The sequence below is a fragment of the Ranitomeya variabilis genome, chromosome 4 (assembly GCF_051348905.1).
Source record: "Ranitomeya variabilis isolate aRanVar5 chromosome 4, aRanVar5.hap1, whole genome shotgun sequence".
Taxonomy (NCBI): Eukaryota; Metazoa; Chordata; class Amphibia; order Anura; family Dendrobatidae; genus Ranitomeya; species Ranitomeya variabilis.
The window spans coordinates 667,243,260-667,257,767 of NC_135235.1; the positions used below are offsets into that span (position 1 = coordinate 667,243,260).

Below are 14,508 nucleotides of genomic sequence, written 5' to 3' on the forward strand. Positions count from 1 at the left end.
ATTACCTGGTGATGTGAGGGGCTGGGGAACCTCCATTATGACTTCCTGGTACAGATCTTTGTGTTCTTCTAAATACTCCCACTCCTCCATGGAGAAATAGACTGCGACATCCTGACCCCTTATAGGAACCTGACACATACAATGATACCGTCATTCCCCTGATCCCTTCATAGCGTTACTGTATAATGTCCCAGCATTCCCAGCAGAGTCACCTCTCCAGTCAGCAACTCAATCATCTTGTAGGCTAGTTCTATTATCTTCTGGTCATTGATGTCCTCATGGATCAGGGGTTGAGGTGGAGGCCCCGTGATTGGGCTCAGGGGTCTTCCCCATCTCTCAGACACAGGGGTCTGACAGTGCTCACTAGAGGTTTTCTTCACTACAGTGTAACCCTGGTTACGGAGAGACACATTAATAAATCTCACTACAAATATTTCCAGATTCCTCACCTCTCCAGTTCCGTCCATCTGTTAATCCCATAGAAAAGAATAATGTAATGTTAGGTCATCAGAATCTCTCACCTCTCCAGTAAGCTGGAAGAGGATCTCTATGGTGAGGTGTAATAACTTCTCAGCCATCTTGTCCCTGTCCCTATCCATCCTTGATGGGTCAATCAGGAAAATTCTTTAAATATAGAAGATTTTCACTGAGGATCTGATATCGTACGGACCTGAATGTGAAGAAGATGAGCCGATGTAACATAAACGAACCCATGTAATAATACAATTACTGGAAATAATAAGGGGAAACATATGAGGAGATAGTAAAGATGTTGTCCCAACTTGGACATTATTGGCATTTTAATAGGTTGTGCTATCAATGTCCAATAGCTGCAATCCACACCTATCATAGTTAATAGTCCTAATGTTGGAGCAAGACACGAGTCTATTGGATTCAACCTGTAACCTAATGCTGATCCAGAGGAAGGCAAAGAAAACATGAGTCAGATGCTAAATGCCCCATATTAGGGGAAAAATTCCATTCCAACTCCACATATGGCAATCGGACTAGTTCCCTGCATTATCCCCATCACCTGTAATATTAGATTTTTCAAGTAAGGCAGCTAGGCCTCCTTGAACTTTCTTAGGCTGGTTTCACATTTGCATTTGTGTCCGAAGCGTGGATTCCGCGTCGGCAGCTCTACATGTCAGGCTGCTTGCATGTTGTTCCTTACGAGTTCATTTTCTCCACTCACGGGATACCAGTACCGATTTGTCCAATTCACTAGTTAAGTGTAATCATTCACCTCAGTAGTGCTTACAAAACGTAACTGATGAAGGTCGCTGTTGAGACCGAAACGTTTTCTGTTACTGTACCACCAGTTGGAACAGAATAAATCCACTTGCATTACAACAAGTTGAGTGCCAGGTTCTTATTATACAGGAACTGATTTAGACACACCCATTGAGACATGCCCTCATGGAAATATCAAACGCATGCGCATAAAAAGCGCAGACACATGTAAAAAAACGCAAGCAAATGCTGCGTTTTTTTGCCATCATGCGTAAGCTGATTCAGATAAACGCGTAAGCATGCGTTTGCGCATGCAGATCATACACTGCGGCCTCAACCGCAAATGTGAACCTAGCCTTAGTGAATCGACTGTTACATCATCATGTGGTAGAGGGTTCCATAGTCTCACTGTTCTTACAGTAAAGCATCATCTTTTGCGTTGATTATTGCAGGGGTTATCCAGTCTCAGACGCAAAGTCTAGTTATTTTATATGACTTCAGGTTTATGAATCATGACTGCAATTCATATTTCATACATGTTTGCATGCTGCAGCGCTACAGCGTGCAACTTTATTTGTTATTATATATAGAGGTTACAACTCTTAGTTTGCACACACTAAGTACACACTTGTTTTGTGTTTGGAAGTGATGGTCAGTCTTTTGATATTTATATATATATATATAGGCTTTCTGACTAAGCATCTGTCTTATTTAATGCATCCTATCATTTTATTTAACTTGACAGCAGCTGACTGACACTAGTCACTAAAGTTGAGTTTACTGTCCACCCATACGTCCAAACCTTTTTCAGTGACCGTTTTACTCAGTGTTTTACCATTTAGTACATATAGGCAGTTCGCAGACTACAAATTCGATACATTCTGTAGCTTAGTTCGTAACCCGAATATTTAAGTAGGATCAGGGCCTCACATCATCACTGTCCTCTATGGCTACCATATGATCCTCTTCTTTCTCCATCACATGCCACAACTCCAGCCCCTTTATTAAAGACCAGGGCTTAAATTTGTGTCCAGGCCCTGGAGGTTATTGCGCTTCATAAGGTCTCAACGTTGATGTTGTGATCTTATGACGTGCAATGACCTCTGGGGTTTGGATTCAGCCAGAAGTCTTGAGGCCGGGGGACCTTATACCAATGCGTTTCTGCTAAGTTCTGGTCTAAAGTGAAGTGGCCAAAGATTTGGATTGCAATGGTGGAAAGAAGAAGCAGCTGGACTGCTTGTAATTATACATTTCATTTCATGGAAAAATAAAATCCAAGTATAGTCAAAGGGTGAAAGAAGTGTAATCCTGCCATTGTGAGGAGTATATATGGGAGGGTCAGGCAAGGGCCTGATAGATTATAATGTAGCGCTTACTACTTCCTATACTTTCATGTAAATGGTGATGAGAGTTTACATATTGTGATATTAATCACACTGAACTCACTTAAATATGCAATTAAAGTTTTATTGACAAGTCAGAATATGAAAATAGATACGACAGCCCATGTTTTGGTCTGTCTCAAGCCATAATCATGAACAATGTTGATGGACATAGGCCGGGAACCAAAGTCTGTGACAGACCAAAATGCTGACCATCCTATTTTCCCATGCTTTCCTATCAATAAAACTGTAATTCATAATCTCGCTTAATGTAAGTGAAGAACGGGCGCTCCCACGCATTTGTCATGTGCGTCTCTGACAAAGGCGAGAGAGCACATGTTTTTCACTTACATCAAGTAACATTATGAATAAGACCCGGGAAGCGTCGAAACCAGGGTTGTGGAGTCTGTAAGCCAAACCTCCGACTCTTCAATTTCCTTGACTTCTGATTCCAACTTGAATCCAGACTCTACAGCACTGCTTCACTACTGAGCATATACATAAAGTGCAGCACAGATTCATCTAAACTTAAAGCTGATATCCTTAGATCATGATAGAACAGACATTTATAGGACATTTCACAACGTTCCCAAAATCTTACGAAAAAAAATGACATCTCAAACTGCATTGTACTACTGTACCCAATTTATTATATATTTTAGGAGTCTGAGTCTCCATTTTATACCGACTCCACCAAAATGGACACCGACTCCAACTCCACAGCCGTGGTTGAAACGTTAAAAAATAACAGTTCATGTCTCTAATTTCTCCACCCTCAAATGTCTGTGCAGAAGTCTGATTTTTTAAACGTGCAATAAATTGTTTGTATATCTAAAGAAGTGCTGTGAATTTCTAAGTCTCTAGCAGTGGGTGGGGACCGACCTTTCTGACCAATATCTCTTCTGACATATATGGCTGTGATCGTACAGCCAATGTCTCATACATCCTGTCCATGGATCGGGCAGAAGGTATCAGACTCAACATAAATGGCTGTGATCATACAGCCAACATTTCATACATCCTGTCCATGGATCGGGCAGAAGGTATCAGATAAATATATATGGCTGTGGTCGTACAGCCAACGTCTCATACATTCTGTCCATGGAGTGGGCAGGAGGTATCAGAGTGAAACATAAAATGGCTGTGATCATACAGCCAACATCTCATACATCCTGTCCATAGATCGGTAGAAGGTATCAGCTATTGGATTGGTTCCCTGTATAGTGGGTGATGTGGAATTTTGCACTATTGTTTGTACAATACGACAAACCATCACTGTCTTTCTACATACAAATGCCAGCCAGATATTTGATTGATATTAGTCACACTGATCGCCCAGGTCCAGTTTCTAATCCTCTATGATTACTTTAATAGTATGTGACAGTAAGCACCTGAAAATACTATTGATTGACCACTGGGATCACGTTATAACAGCTGTGATTAGAGGTAACCCCCAGCCTCAGCTCTTTGACCTCTTTATGGGGATACAAAGTTAGGGAGCTGACTCTGTGACCCTATTAAGACCCTCCAACATAGTAATAAGATGCAATGGAACTCCAGGGTCTAACAATGTCAGCCATGAACGGTTCTATTAACAAATATGACTCTTAACACAAAAAAATAAGAGAAAATACAGCTAAAAGGACAAAAAAATCACATAATAAGTTCTATCTTCTGGAATTATATGCCCCCAAAATGCTTCTATTACACCGTACAGAGGACACCGCAGATACCGGCCCCTCACACAGCTACATCACAGGGAGATGAAGAAGAATTGTCACCTGGAGGGTCACTATAGAAAATCACCAAAATAGTCCTAGTACTGAAGGGGTTACTGCCCCCGCCCAGTAATGGGGAATCTCCAGCACCTACCTCCACCCGCAGAGCCGCACACCACATATATGGCTGCTCTGTGCGCACAGGACCTGTGATGAGGTCACAGGAGGGGAGGAGTCAGGGGTCACATGATCAGGGGCCTCAGTGTATGCAGGACTCTGCTGTGCTGGTTGTCATGGTGCTGAATGAGGGGAAGTTTATGTGTGGGGTCAGGAGGGGTTTACTTCTTTTAGCTAAAATCAAGTGTAGTATCCTTCAAGAAGGCGGATTGATCTGGGGGGCCGCCCTCGTAGAGTGATACAATATGCACACTGGGCATGGTACGCTTGGTACTATGAAGGGTGGCTTATATAGTCATACGGTGGAAACCGCGGCCCTCTACGTTCGATGCCATTAGGCTGGGTAAGTTTGAAAGCCCGAGGTGTGAATTGCTCCAGGAATGATTACCCTGAGGAGCCTTAACTCGCCAGGAATGGGAACAGGACTTGAGTTTTGGCACTTTTGCACAAGCACTTCAAATTTTCACATACATTTGTGCACACACTCTTTTCTGGCCTTTTTGGCTAGGCTGGGTGATTTGTAAATTCAACATCAAAAGTCCGGCTAGAATTACACTGGATTACCTTCATTATTTATTTCAATTGTTTTTCACTGTGTGTCACCCTATCACTGGGCGTTTGTCACTAAGACTTTTAAGGCTGTAGTTCCCTAAGGACAGGTGCGCACGGTCAGTAAACGCTGTGGGTTGGACGCTGCGTACTTGCACAACGTCCAGATGTTACAGCATAGTGGATGGGATTTCAAGAAATCCCATGCCAAAAATGGTCCAGAGACATGCAGCGTCATATGTAGATGTGCTGTGTCCAAAGCACTGCCAATTATTAAACATCTGCACATACCCTTACAGGGTCAATCCTTGGTCTAGGGAGGGAGTGTGTGGTTATAATGTTCTGCTTCCTCTGACTCTCCTCTCTCGGGAGGGGAGCCGACCATCAGTGGTTCCTAGTTCTCGCTTGGGAGGGAGCCCAGTCAGATGCTAGGGGCAAGATTGGTTCTCCCTTGGCTTTGACTAGAGGAGGCTACTTGTTCCTGACCCTCGCTGTAGTCTTCTGGCTCGGGAGGAGAGTTATTGGGGGCCTTTCTCCTGTTGGAGAGGGCAATGACAGACTGCATCGTAGTGCATTTTTTGTGACATCTAGTGCATTTTTTGTGACATTTTTTGGCAGTCACTTATTTAACGCACTTGGGTAGAGGACATGATCTTGGGGTTTAAAAAAAATCAGGAGAAATTTATAGAATCATGTAAAATTGCATCTCAAGATGAGCACATTTTTTTAAATTAATTTGGTAAGTGGAGAAAAAAAAATTGGATTTTGACAAACTATAAGTTATGAATTGAAAGTTCTCCAAAAGCCCCCAATTGGTTTAACAAAATGTGGATGTCTCTCTGAGGTCTCCTAGGACTGTATCCAACCCCTTTTGAGCTCTTTAACTCAAACCCATCCTTAGTAATGGCTATGTATCCACAACATATATGGGTAAATGGTTGGTAATCAACTTATTTAAAAACACTCTGCACAACCAGCACTGCTTTCTTAAATAAATTTAAAAAAAGGTCTAAAAATTATCCCTTTTCTATTGCAGATGCATATGTGATGTACTTAAACACATGCAGTGTGTACAAATCAGCTATGGCTTTTTAAGAGCACTTTTTAAAAACAAACTAACTTTTTAGTTTCAATAATTTTTATTTTCAATAACATATCAATTGAACAACAGATTCCCTTATAAGGGAGTTCAGTAGGCATTAAACTAAACAATGAGAAAAAGCTGTACATACATTAACTCAGATTCAAAAATACAAATATGACGAGACAAGAACATGGGGGGACATAAAAGAGGGAAAAAGGGGAGAGAAATGAGATTCTGCACTTTTTTCTTCGCGGCAAACTGCAGTATATTTACAAGACAAGATTATACTTTGTTCCGTTGTGCGAGCTCCGCCTCCCACCTCCCCGCACCCCACCCCACACAGGCTCAACCCCAGTGTCATCAGAATCTCTCATAAGATAATGGAATCTCAAATAGATAAAGTCAAGGTTTGTTCAAGATTCAAGTTCATGTTAAGATCCATCCACGGTTTCCAAATCTGGTAGAAGGCCTCCCACATATCTTCCCTAGTCGCATGTATACGTTCATATAAGAGGATTGTATTCATTTTATCTCTAACTGATTGGACTGAGAGAAATGGCGATCTCCATTTGGTAGCTATATGTAGCTTAGCGGCCATAAGCAACTGGCTTATTAGCTTGTGGAATTTGTTAGAAAATCCTGGGTACTTGGCTCCCAAGAGGAATGTGGTCGGGTCAGGTTGTATTGCCCTGCCATACATTTTTTCAATTATTAATCTTACTTCCCGCCATAAAGTCGAGACTATCGGACATTCCCACCATATATGCTTCATATCGCCCACTGCGTCACATCCTCTAAAGCATTTATCAGAAATGTTGGGGTATATAGTGTGGAGTCTACTTGGGACTTGGTATGTTCTGTGCATGACCTTAATGGATGTCTCTGCTAGGGAGGCTTGATGACTACCCCTGGAAACTGTGTCACAGCAACGCCTCCAGTTTTCCAAAGTTAATTGGATACCCAGGTCTTCCTCCCACTGTTTCATGTAATGTAGTTTGTCAACTCCATGTGCCGCATTAAGAGAACTGTATAGCAGAGAAATGGTTCCCCTTCCCAGTGGGTCATCCATGCATCTCTGTTCAAAGCTAGTCGCGCGAAGGGGGATTTTATGTTGTAGAAGCTGTTCCGCAAAATGGAAAACCTGATAGATACGAAAGGTTTCATTAGCGGGAGGATTGTATTTATGTAGGAATTCTTGTCTAGATAGAATTATATTAAAGGGTGAGCAAAGGTGTTTCAGCGTGGTAATTCCATTTAGTTTCCACCAAGCAAAAGAACGTGGATCAAGACCCGGTGGGAACATGGGGTTACAGAAGAGGGGAGTCAGTGGGGCGGACTTAGATTGGAGTTCAAATTTAAACCTTTCCTTCCTCCAAAGGATCAGGGAATGCGCTGTGAAAGGTGCTGTAATGTGTAGGCCTTTTGGTAGTTTTTGTGTGGACCACATAAGGCCAGGCAAGGAAAATGGTAACAAGAGGGACGATTCCAGGCCAACCCATCTTGGAGCATAAGTGGCAGCGCAGGCATTAGTCAATTGGGCCAGCTGTGCTGACTTGTAGTAGAGTGTAAAGTTAGGCATGGAAAGCCCCCCCAACTTTCTGTGTATGAACATAGTTTTTTGACGGATTCTGGTTTTTTTTCCCTGCCAAATAAATTTTGATATCATGGAATGGACCTCATGTAAGGTCTCATGGGGCAACGGAATGGGGAGAGAGTGGAATAAGTACAGAAATCTGGGCAGAGAGACCATTTTAATTGCATGCAACCTGCCCAACCAGGACAACTTCATGGCAGACCATCTGGTTAAGTCAGCTCGGAAATTTTTTATTAATGGGAGGTAGTTCCATTTGAATAAGGTCGACTTATGAGAGGTAAGGTTAACTCCGAGATAGGTTATATAATGTTCATTTTTTACAAATTTGAACTGGGAGATAATATTTGTTTGCATGTCCTTAGCGGTGTTAAGAAATAGAGCTTCGGATTTGTCAACATTAATTTTGAGTCCTGATATCGACTCAAATCTACGTAGAACTGAAAATAAATTTGGGAGAGTGATAAGTGGATTGGACAAAGTCAGCAATAAGTCATCCGCAAACAAACTTGCCTTATATTGTGCGTCAAATCCTGCCGGCCCTAGTATGTTCGGGTTAAGCCTTATTGCCTCAGCTAGTGGCTCCATGGCCATGGCAAACAGGGCTGGAGAAAGTGGGCAGCCCTGTCTCGTCCCCCTTTGTATGTTGATAGGAGTAGGTCTAGTTGACGGGAGTTTCAGGTAGGCTGTAGGGCTATCGTACAATAGTTGGAGGCATGAAATAAGGGTGCGAGGGATGCCAAATCTAGATAGGACTTCAAATAGGTAGGACCAGGAGACTGAGTCAAAAGCTTTCTCTATATCTAAAGCTAATAATAGCAGGGGCTGTTTGTGGTAGTTTGCTGAATGTATAATATTTAAATTTCTCCTAATGTTGTCGGGGCCTTGCCTATTGGGTATGAAACCCACTTGGTCTCGGTGAATGAGGGTAGGTAAAAATTTGTTTAGTCTAGTGGTAATGATGGATGTAAAAAGTTTGAGATCAACATTTAATAACGATATAGGTCTATAATTCTTGGGAAGGAGATGGTCTTTCTTTGGCTTTGGGATTACCGTCACATGAGCAATATAGAATTCAGGAGGCATCTGGGTGCCATTTAGTAGAGCGTTACAGTAATTTTTAATGTGCGGTGTGAGAGTGTTTGTAAATTTCTTATAATATAGTGCCGTGAGTCCGTCAGGTCCGGGGGCTTTATTTTTCTTTAGGTTTTTAATTACCGCAGAGATTTCGTCCTCAGATATAGGTGTTTGGAGTTGGTCTACTACAGAGTTGGGGATTTTAGGTAATTTCAGTTCATCAAGGAAGGAGGATAAGGATTGTGGTGAGGATATCTGTGGGGAGGAATATAGTTTCTGATAGTAGTCTCGGAATGTTTCATATACTACATCCGGGTGTGCGGAAATTCTGCCTTTGGAATCTTTGATAGAGGTGATATTATTTATAAATTCTTTGCATCTGAGTCTACGTGCCAGCATGCTAGAAGGCTTATTGGCATATTTATAAAAAGTTGACTTAGTCCATGTTAACGCTCTCTCTGTTTTGTTTGTAAGAATAGTATCTAATTGTTGTTTAGTGTCTCTGATTTGTTTAATCAAAAAGAGGGAGGTGGTGGTCTGGTTAGCAAGTTCAAGTTTCATGAGTTTAGTCTCTAAGCGTGTTTGTAATTCAGATCTCTGTTTCTTTTTATTGGATGCAATTTTGATTAGTGAGCCAGTAATAAATTTTTTGTGTGCCATCCACACTAGTCCAGGGGAAGTGCCATCAGTGGAATTGGTCTGGAAGTACAGTCCTAATTCCTCTTTAATTTTAGTGAGAGTAGTAGGGTCAGTAAGTAAGGATTCGTTCAGTCTCCATTTGAATAATTTAGAGGTGGTGACATTGAATTTAAATGTTGATAAGACAACATCGTGATCAGACCATGATGATGGAATATGACGAGAGAATAGGACAGATGGGATTGTTCTTGCTGTAGTTAGGTGTAGGTCTATTCGCGAATAGGACTGATGTGCAGGTGAGAAGTATGTGTAACCCTTTACAGGACCATTTAATTCTCTCCACACATCGACCAGGCAGTTTTCTTTCATTAGGTGTTGGATTTTCTTTTTGTCTGCCTTTGTTATATCTGATCGCTTCTGGGCGCTGCTGTCTAATTTAGGATCAATGATAAAGTTAAAGTCGCCGCACCAAATAAGGTGGTCATACGTAAGAGTGGCTAGTTTAGATGTAATTAGTTGAAAGACCGACTTCTGGGATGCTGCGGGTAAATAGCTGTTAACAATGCAAATTGTCTGGTTTCGTGATGTTCCAAGAGTAATGAGGAATCTGCCCTCAGGGTCTGACTGTGTGCTGATGAGTTGAAATGGAAAGTTATTTCTAATGAAAGTGGCGACACCTCTCGTTTTTTTATCCCAGTTTGACATATAGTGTTGTGAATAGTTGGCATCAAAGTACTTAGGGTGGGAAGAGGTGGAAAAATGGGACTCCTGGAGACAGATAATGTCTGGAGCGTGCTTTGAGTAATCAAGGAAGGCTTTCTTACGCTTAGTGGGCGAGTTGAATCCTCGGACATTATGGGAAATAACATTACACATTTTTCAGTGAGTATTTACCGCTATAGAATGAAGAAGCCCGAGCAGGGTCCAGAGTTGCGTTCTCGATTAGCAGTTGTTGGGTTGGTTGGTAAATGCAGTGAAGATCTCTGTGGGAAAACAGTAGGAAGGAAACAGACTGGGGGGAGACAAGGACAAACATAACAATTAATATGAGCAAACGGATATCAATTCCGGTAGACATGGCGATCTGGTTTACCATATTAGGTGGAGTACCAGGTGTCGCCAAGTGTAGGCAGCATGTTGTATACCCGACATTTAGGCCCTTGATAAAAAGCTAGGTGTAAAGGGGAGGAAAGGAAGAAAGGGAGAAGAGAAGGAGGAGAGAAAGAAGAGAGAGAGAGAGAGAAAGAAAAAAAAAAAAAAAAGAAGAAAAGTGGGGGGGAAGGAGGGAGGGAAGGAGGGGAAAAAGGAAGGGAGAGGAAGGTGGGGGGAAAGGAGGGAGGAGGGGGGGAGAGGTGGAGGGGGGGGAGAGGTGGAGGGGGAAGAGGTGGAGGGGGGAGTGGTGGGGGGGAGAGGTGAAGGGGGGAGAGGTGGGGGGGAGAGGTGAGGGGAGGTGAAGGGGGGTAGGGGAGAAAAGGAGGGGGGGAGGGAAGGGAAGGAGGAAAGAAGGGGGGAATTATAGAAGGGGAGTTGATGGGGGAAGAGGGGGAAGCAGGGGGGAATCAGAGAGGGGAAAGATGGGGAAGAAATAGAGTCAATTAGGGATGCAGGAATTTGATGGACCTCTTGCATTTAAAGTCAAAATAGATTATCTATATAAACAGTTAGTATTCCAATACCAATTCTGAGAGGCTGGGAGGAGAGACGGCAAAGAACTATTGTCTCCTTCCTCCCAACTCCAGGAGCAATCAGGATAAACAGTATCAACCCACTCCGCCTCCCAGGAAACTAGGTAGACAAATTAGTAAGTTAGAGATATCAGAAAACCCGTGTGTTTTGGCTCCTCGTTCTGGGGGTGTTTTGCCATTCTCTTATTGGTCTTGGTTTTCTCTGTGGCATGGCTGAAGTCTCTATAGAGATCGGGATCCCAGCTTTAAGCATGGCTTGCTTCCCTTCTTCTAGTGTACGGCAGGTGTATAGTTGAGATTTGTATGTAAAGATGAGAGCGAAGGGGAAGCTCCATCTGTATTTAATCTGTGCCGTCTGCAAAGCTGATGTTACTGGTTTAAGGGATCTCCTTCTGGCGAGGGTGGTTGACGCGATATCTGCATAGATATGTACTGATGATGGCAGTCCCGGCAGGTCTGGATTATCTCGTGCGGCATTCAGGATTAAATCTCGTGCCTCCTCATAATGCAGTTTTAGGATCACATCTCTGGGCATATCACTATTGCGTGGCCTGCCCAGGGCTCTATGGATTCTGGTGATATGTAACATAGATTGGTCTATGTCAGGGAGTAGCGCGGTAAAGAGAGCGGTAGCAGTGTCTTTGAGAGCTACAATATTTTCAGGGAGTCCCCTAATCCGCAGATTACCCCGACGCGATCTGTTCTCATAGTCTTCACATCGGAGTTCTAGCTCTGCGACACGGTCTGCATGTAGTTTGAGGGTTTCACGGTCTTCTTCTAAGGCATCTGCAGTGGCATCCATCTTTTCCTCCAGGGCCACCGTACGCTGCATAATGTCCTGTATCTGGGAGGAGATCTTCTGCATAGCTGATGTAAGCTCTGCCCGGAAAGTCTCTTGTAAGGATTTGGTAAGAGCTGCTGTGGAGATCGTTGTCTCTATATGGGGACCTGTCTCGTCTTGATCTATGCTATCTTCCACATCTCCTGCTGGGGCCAAGGGGAAAGAAGTCGTAGTAGCCATCTTAGTGGTGCCGCCGCTCTGAAGAAGATCCACGATGTTACGGCCCGGTGGTTGTGTCGCGCCTCCCTTTTTAGGCATCGCCAGGGAGAGGGTCGCCTAGGAGAATAGTGGATCCAATTGTAGTGCGTTTGGTGTAGTTCAGGTGCTAATTAGGGCCTAAATAGATAAGTCGGGTAGCGGAGATCAGCAAGACATAACTGTCACCGCCGAAGACCACACATGCGCCTCTCAAACTAACTTTTTAAACCAAGTACAGGCTCTTGGTGCACATTTGGCAAGGCCAGACAGTTCCGTGAACGTTCCCATCTAGTTGTTTCCTCTCCATCTCTGCCACTTTCCACTCTGGCTTTACAAAAGCCAAACCTGTCAGTCAAAATAGAGGAAGGGGAGTGGAGAAAGATGGAAATCAAGTAGCTGGAATGTGCACTTAAATATTTGGCCATGCCAAAGGGAGCACCTAGGGCCTGTACTTGGTTTGAACAGTCATTCTGTCCTGATCGAGTCACTTTCAAGGGGTTGCCCACTACTAGGACAACACCTTCTTGATCTAAATGTATGGCCCTAATAAAATAAAAAAGCTTATACCCACCTTCCATGTCGGCGCCGTTCCAGCAGGTCCCCGGTCTCTCGTGCAATTGTTACAACACGTGAATCTGGCGCCCTCTCAGAGCTGGCGTCATTGTCCCCACCGTATGTGGAATTGAACATGAAAACTAAGGGCTGCGGCTGATTTGACTTACTCTTCTTGTTCAATTCGACAGAAGACATTGATGCCAGGGGTGATTGAGCGACTGACTCACGTATCACAACAACCGCATGGAAGCCTCTGGGGAGCGAGTGCCAACATTGCAGGAACGGTGCAAACATGGAAGTTGAGTATAAGCTTTTTTTATTTTATCTGGCCGAAGTGTGGGGTATGATAAGGACTCAGTTGTCCAAGAAATAGACAACTTCTTTAATAAACTGCAGTCTAAGAATTATCTCTTTTTTTTGTAGTAGCAGAAGATTTAGTGTTTGTAAACATAGATCATCACAGAAAAAGAAACATCCTTTCCATGGCGATTGATGCCGGGGAATCAGAATCCTCTGCTGACATCACGTCTACAGAGCCGAGGCTTCTTTTTCCCTACACTCTGTCGACAGGGAGGGACTTCTGGCATCATTCTGATTGACAACCAGATTACCGCAGCCTAACTGGGGGGAGCCAGCTGTCAATTACCGAGGAGTTACTCGGCATCACGAATCTGATTGACAACCAGATTACCGCAGCCTAACTGGGGGGAGCCAGCTGACAATTACCGAGGAGTTACTCGGCATCACGAATCCTCGCTAGAGGTAGCCAAAAATGACGTTAAGGCCCCAATCTCACAGGATCCCTCTGACAGGCTATAAGTAGCTTTTTTCCCATCCTCCTGACACAGTGGGACACAATTTCCCTGAGCCTGGATGGGCTGTGGATAAGACCTTCTCTGCACTCTTTGTTACCTTAGAAAGTGTGTTAACTGTGGCTCAGTTACCATTGGCCACCTGCATGGTACCAACTAACTTTGGAGCCATGCTAATCTTGGGGCAGCTACCAACAGCCTTGTCACACTCCGTCGTGACACTGGTCAGCTGCACGGAACCACTTGTTTCATGGTCTCCGTGCCTACTCCCATCGCCCTTAACATTTATGCTGGCGCCTTTTAGGGTATCCTCAGCAACATCAACCCGCAGTGTGATGTGTCTGAGTTCTCGCTGAGCACAAAATACATTTTTATTACGCATAACATTGACAGTATTGACACATGCATCACATGACATCAGATTCGGGAGGGTTGTCAGGAAAGTATCTGGCAACAATCATCCTAGATTTGTTCCCAATAACACATTTGTGGGGAGATTCTCCGAGACCCCCACTTCCCTTATCCCCTCCCCATGCCGCAATCCAGAAAAACGCAGGCCATCGGTAAGAGATGACGAACACCCACAATCGGGGTCTTCCCAGGAATGAGTTCCTCCGGTAACACAAACTCAGGATGGATGAGAGTACTTTCTGCGCTAGTGTCCTTAAGCCCAACAGTAATGGTGTTGCCCACAGTAATCATTTGCAAATTCTCACTGGCCCTCCCAACTGCTCCACCCACAAAAATGGCTGCAGTCGGCCCTGGGGCCTCAGGTATGGGGTCCATCTTCTTCTCTGGGAAAATGAGTCTGTGACCAGTCAAGTCAGAGGTATAACACTCTCAGGAGTCATATGCAGGCCGGGTGCTGGAAGATTGGGAAAGACCTCCTAAGGGAAGGCTGGCAGGGGCACTAGGGGTGGTTGTCGGCTTACCCCCTTTCCAGTGGAAGACAGCCGACTTCTGCACC

General features: G+C 43.9%; 1 protein-coding gene across 1 annotated transcript in view; it reads right to left on the reverse strand.

Moving 5' to 3' along the window:
- Window positions 1–14,508, reverse strand: part of LOC143768192 (uncharacterized) — a 49,281-nt gene that overhangs the window by 15,428 nt on the left and 19,345 nt on the right. The window contains exons 7-12 of the mRNA XM_077256883.1: window positions 14,127–14,335; window positions 13,674–13,893; window positions 11,823–12,119; window positions 8,953–9,989; window positions 213–392; window positions 6–129 (exon numbers count right to left, since the gene is read on the reverse strand). Coding sequence (XP_077112998.1) covers window positions 6–129; window positions 213–392; window positions 8,953–9,989; window positions 11,823–12,119; window positions 13,674–13,893; window positions 14,127–14,335 — 2,067 coding nt within the window. The remainder of the gene's footprint in view (window positions 1–5; window positions 130–212; window positions 393–8,952; window positions 9,990–11,822; window positions 12,120–13,673; window positions 13,894–14,126; window positions 14,336–14,508) is intronic.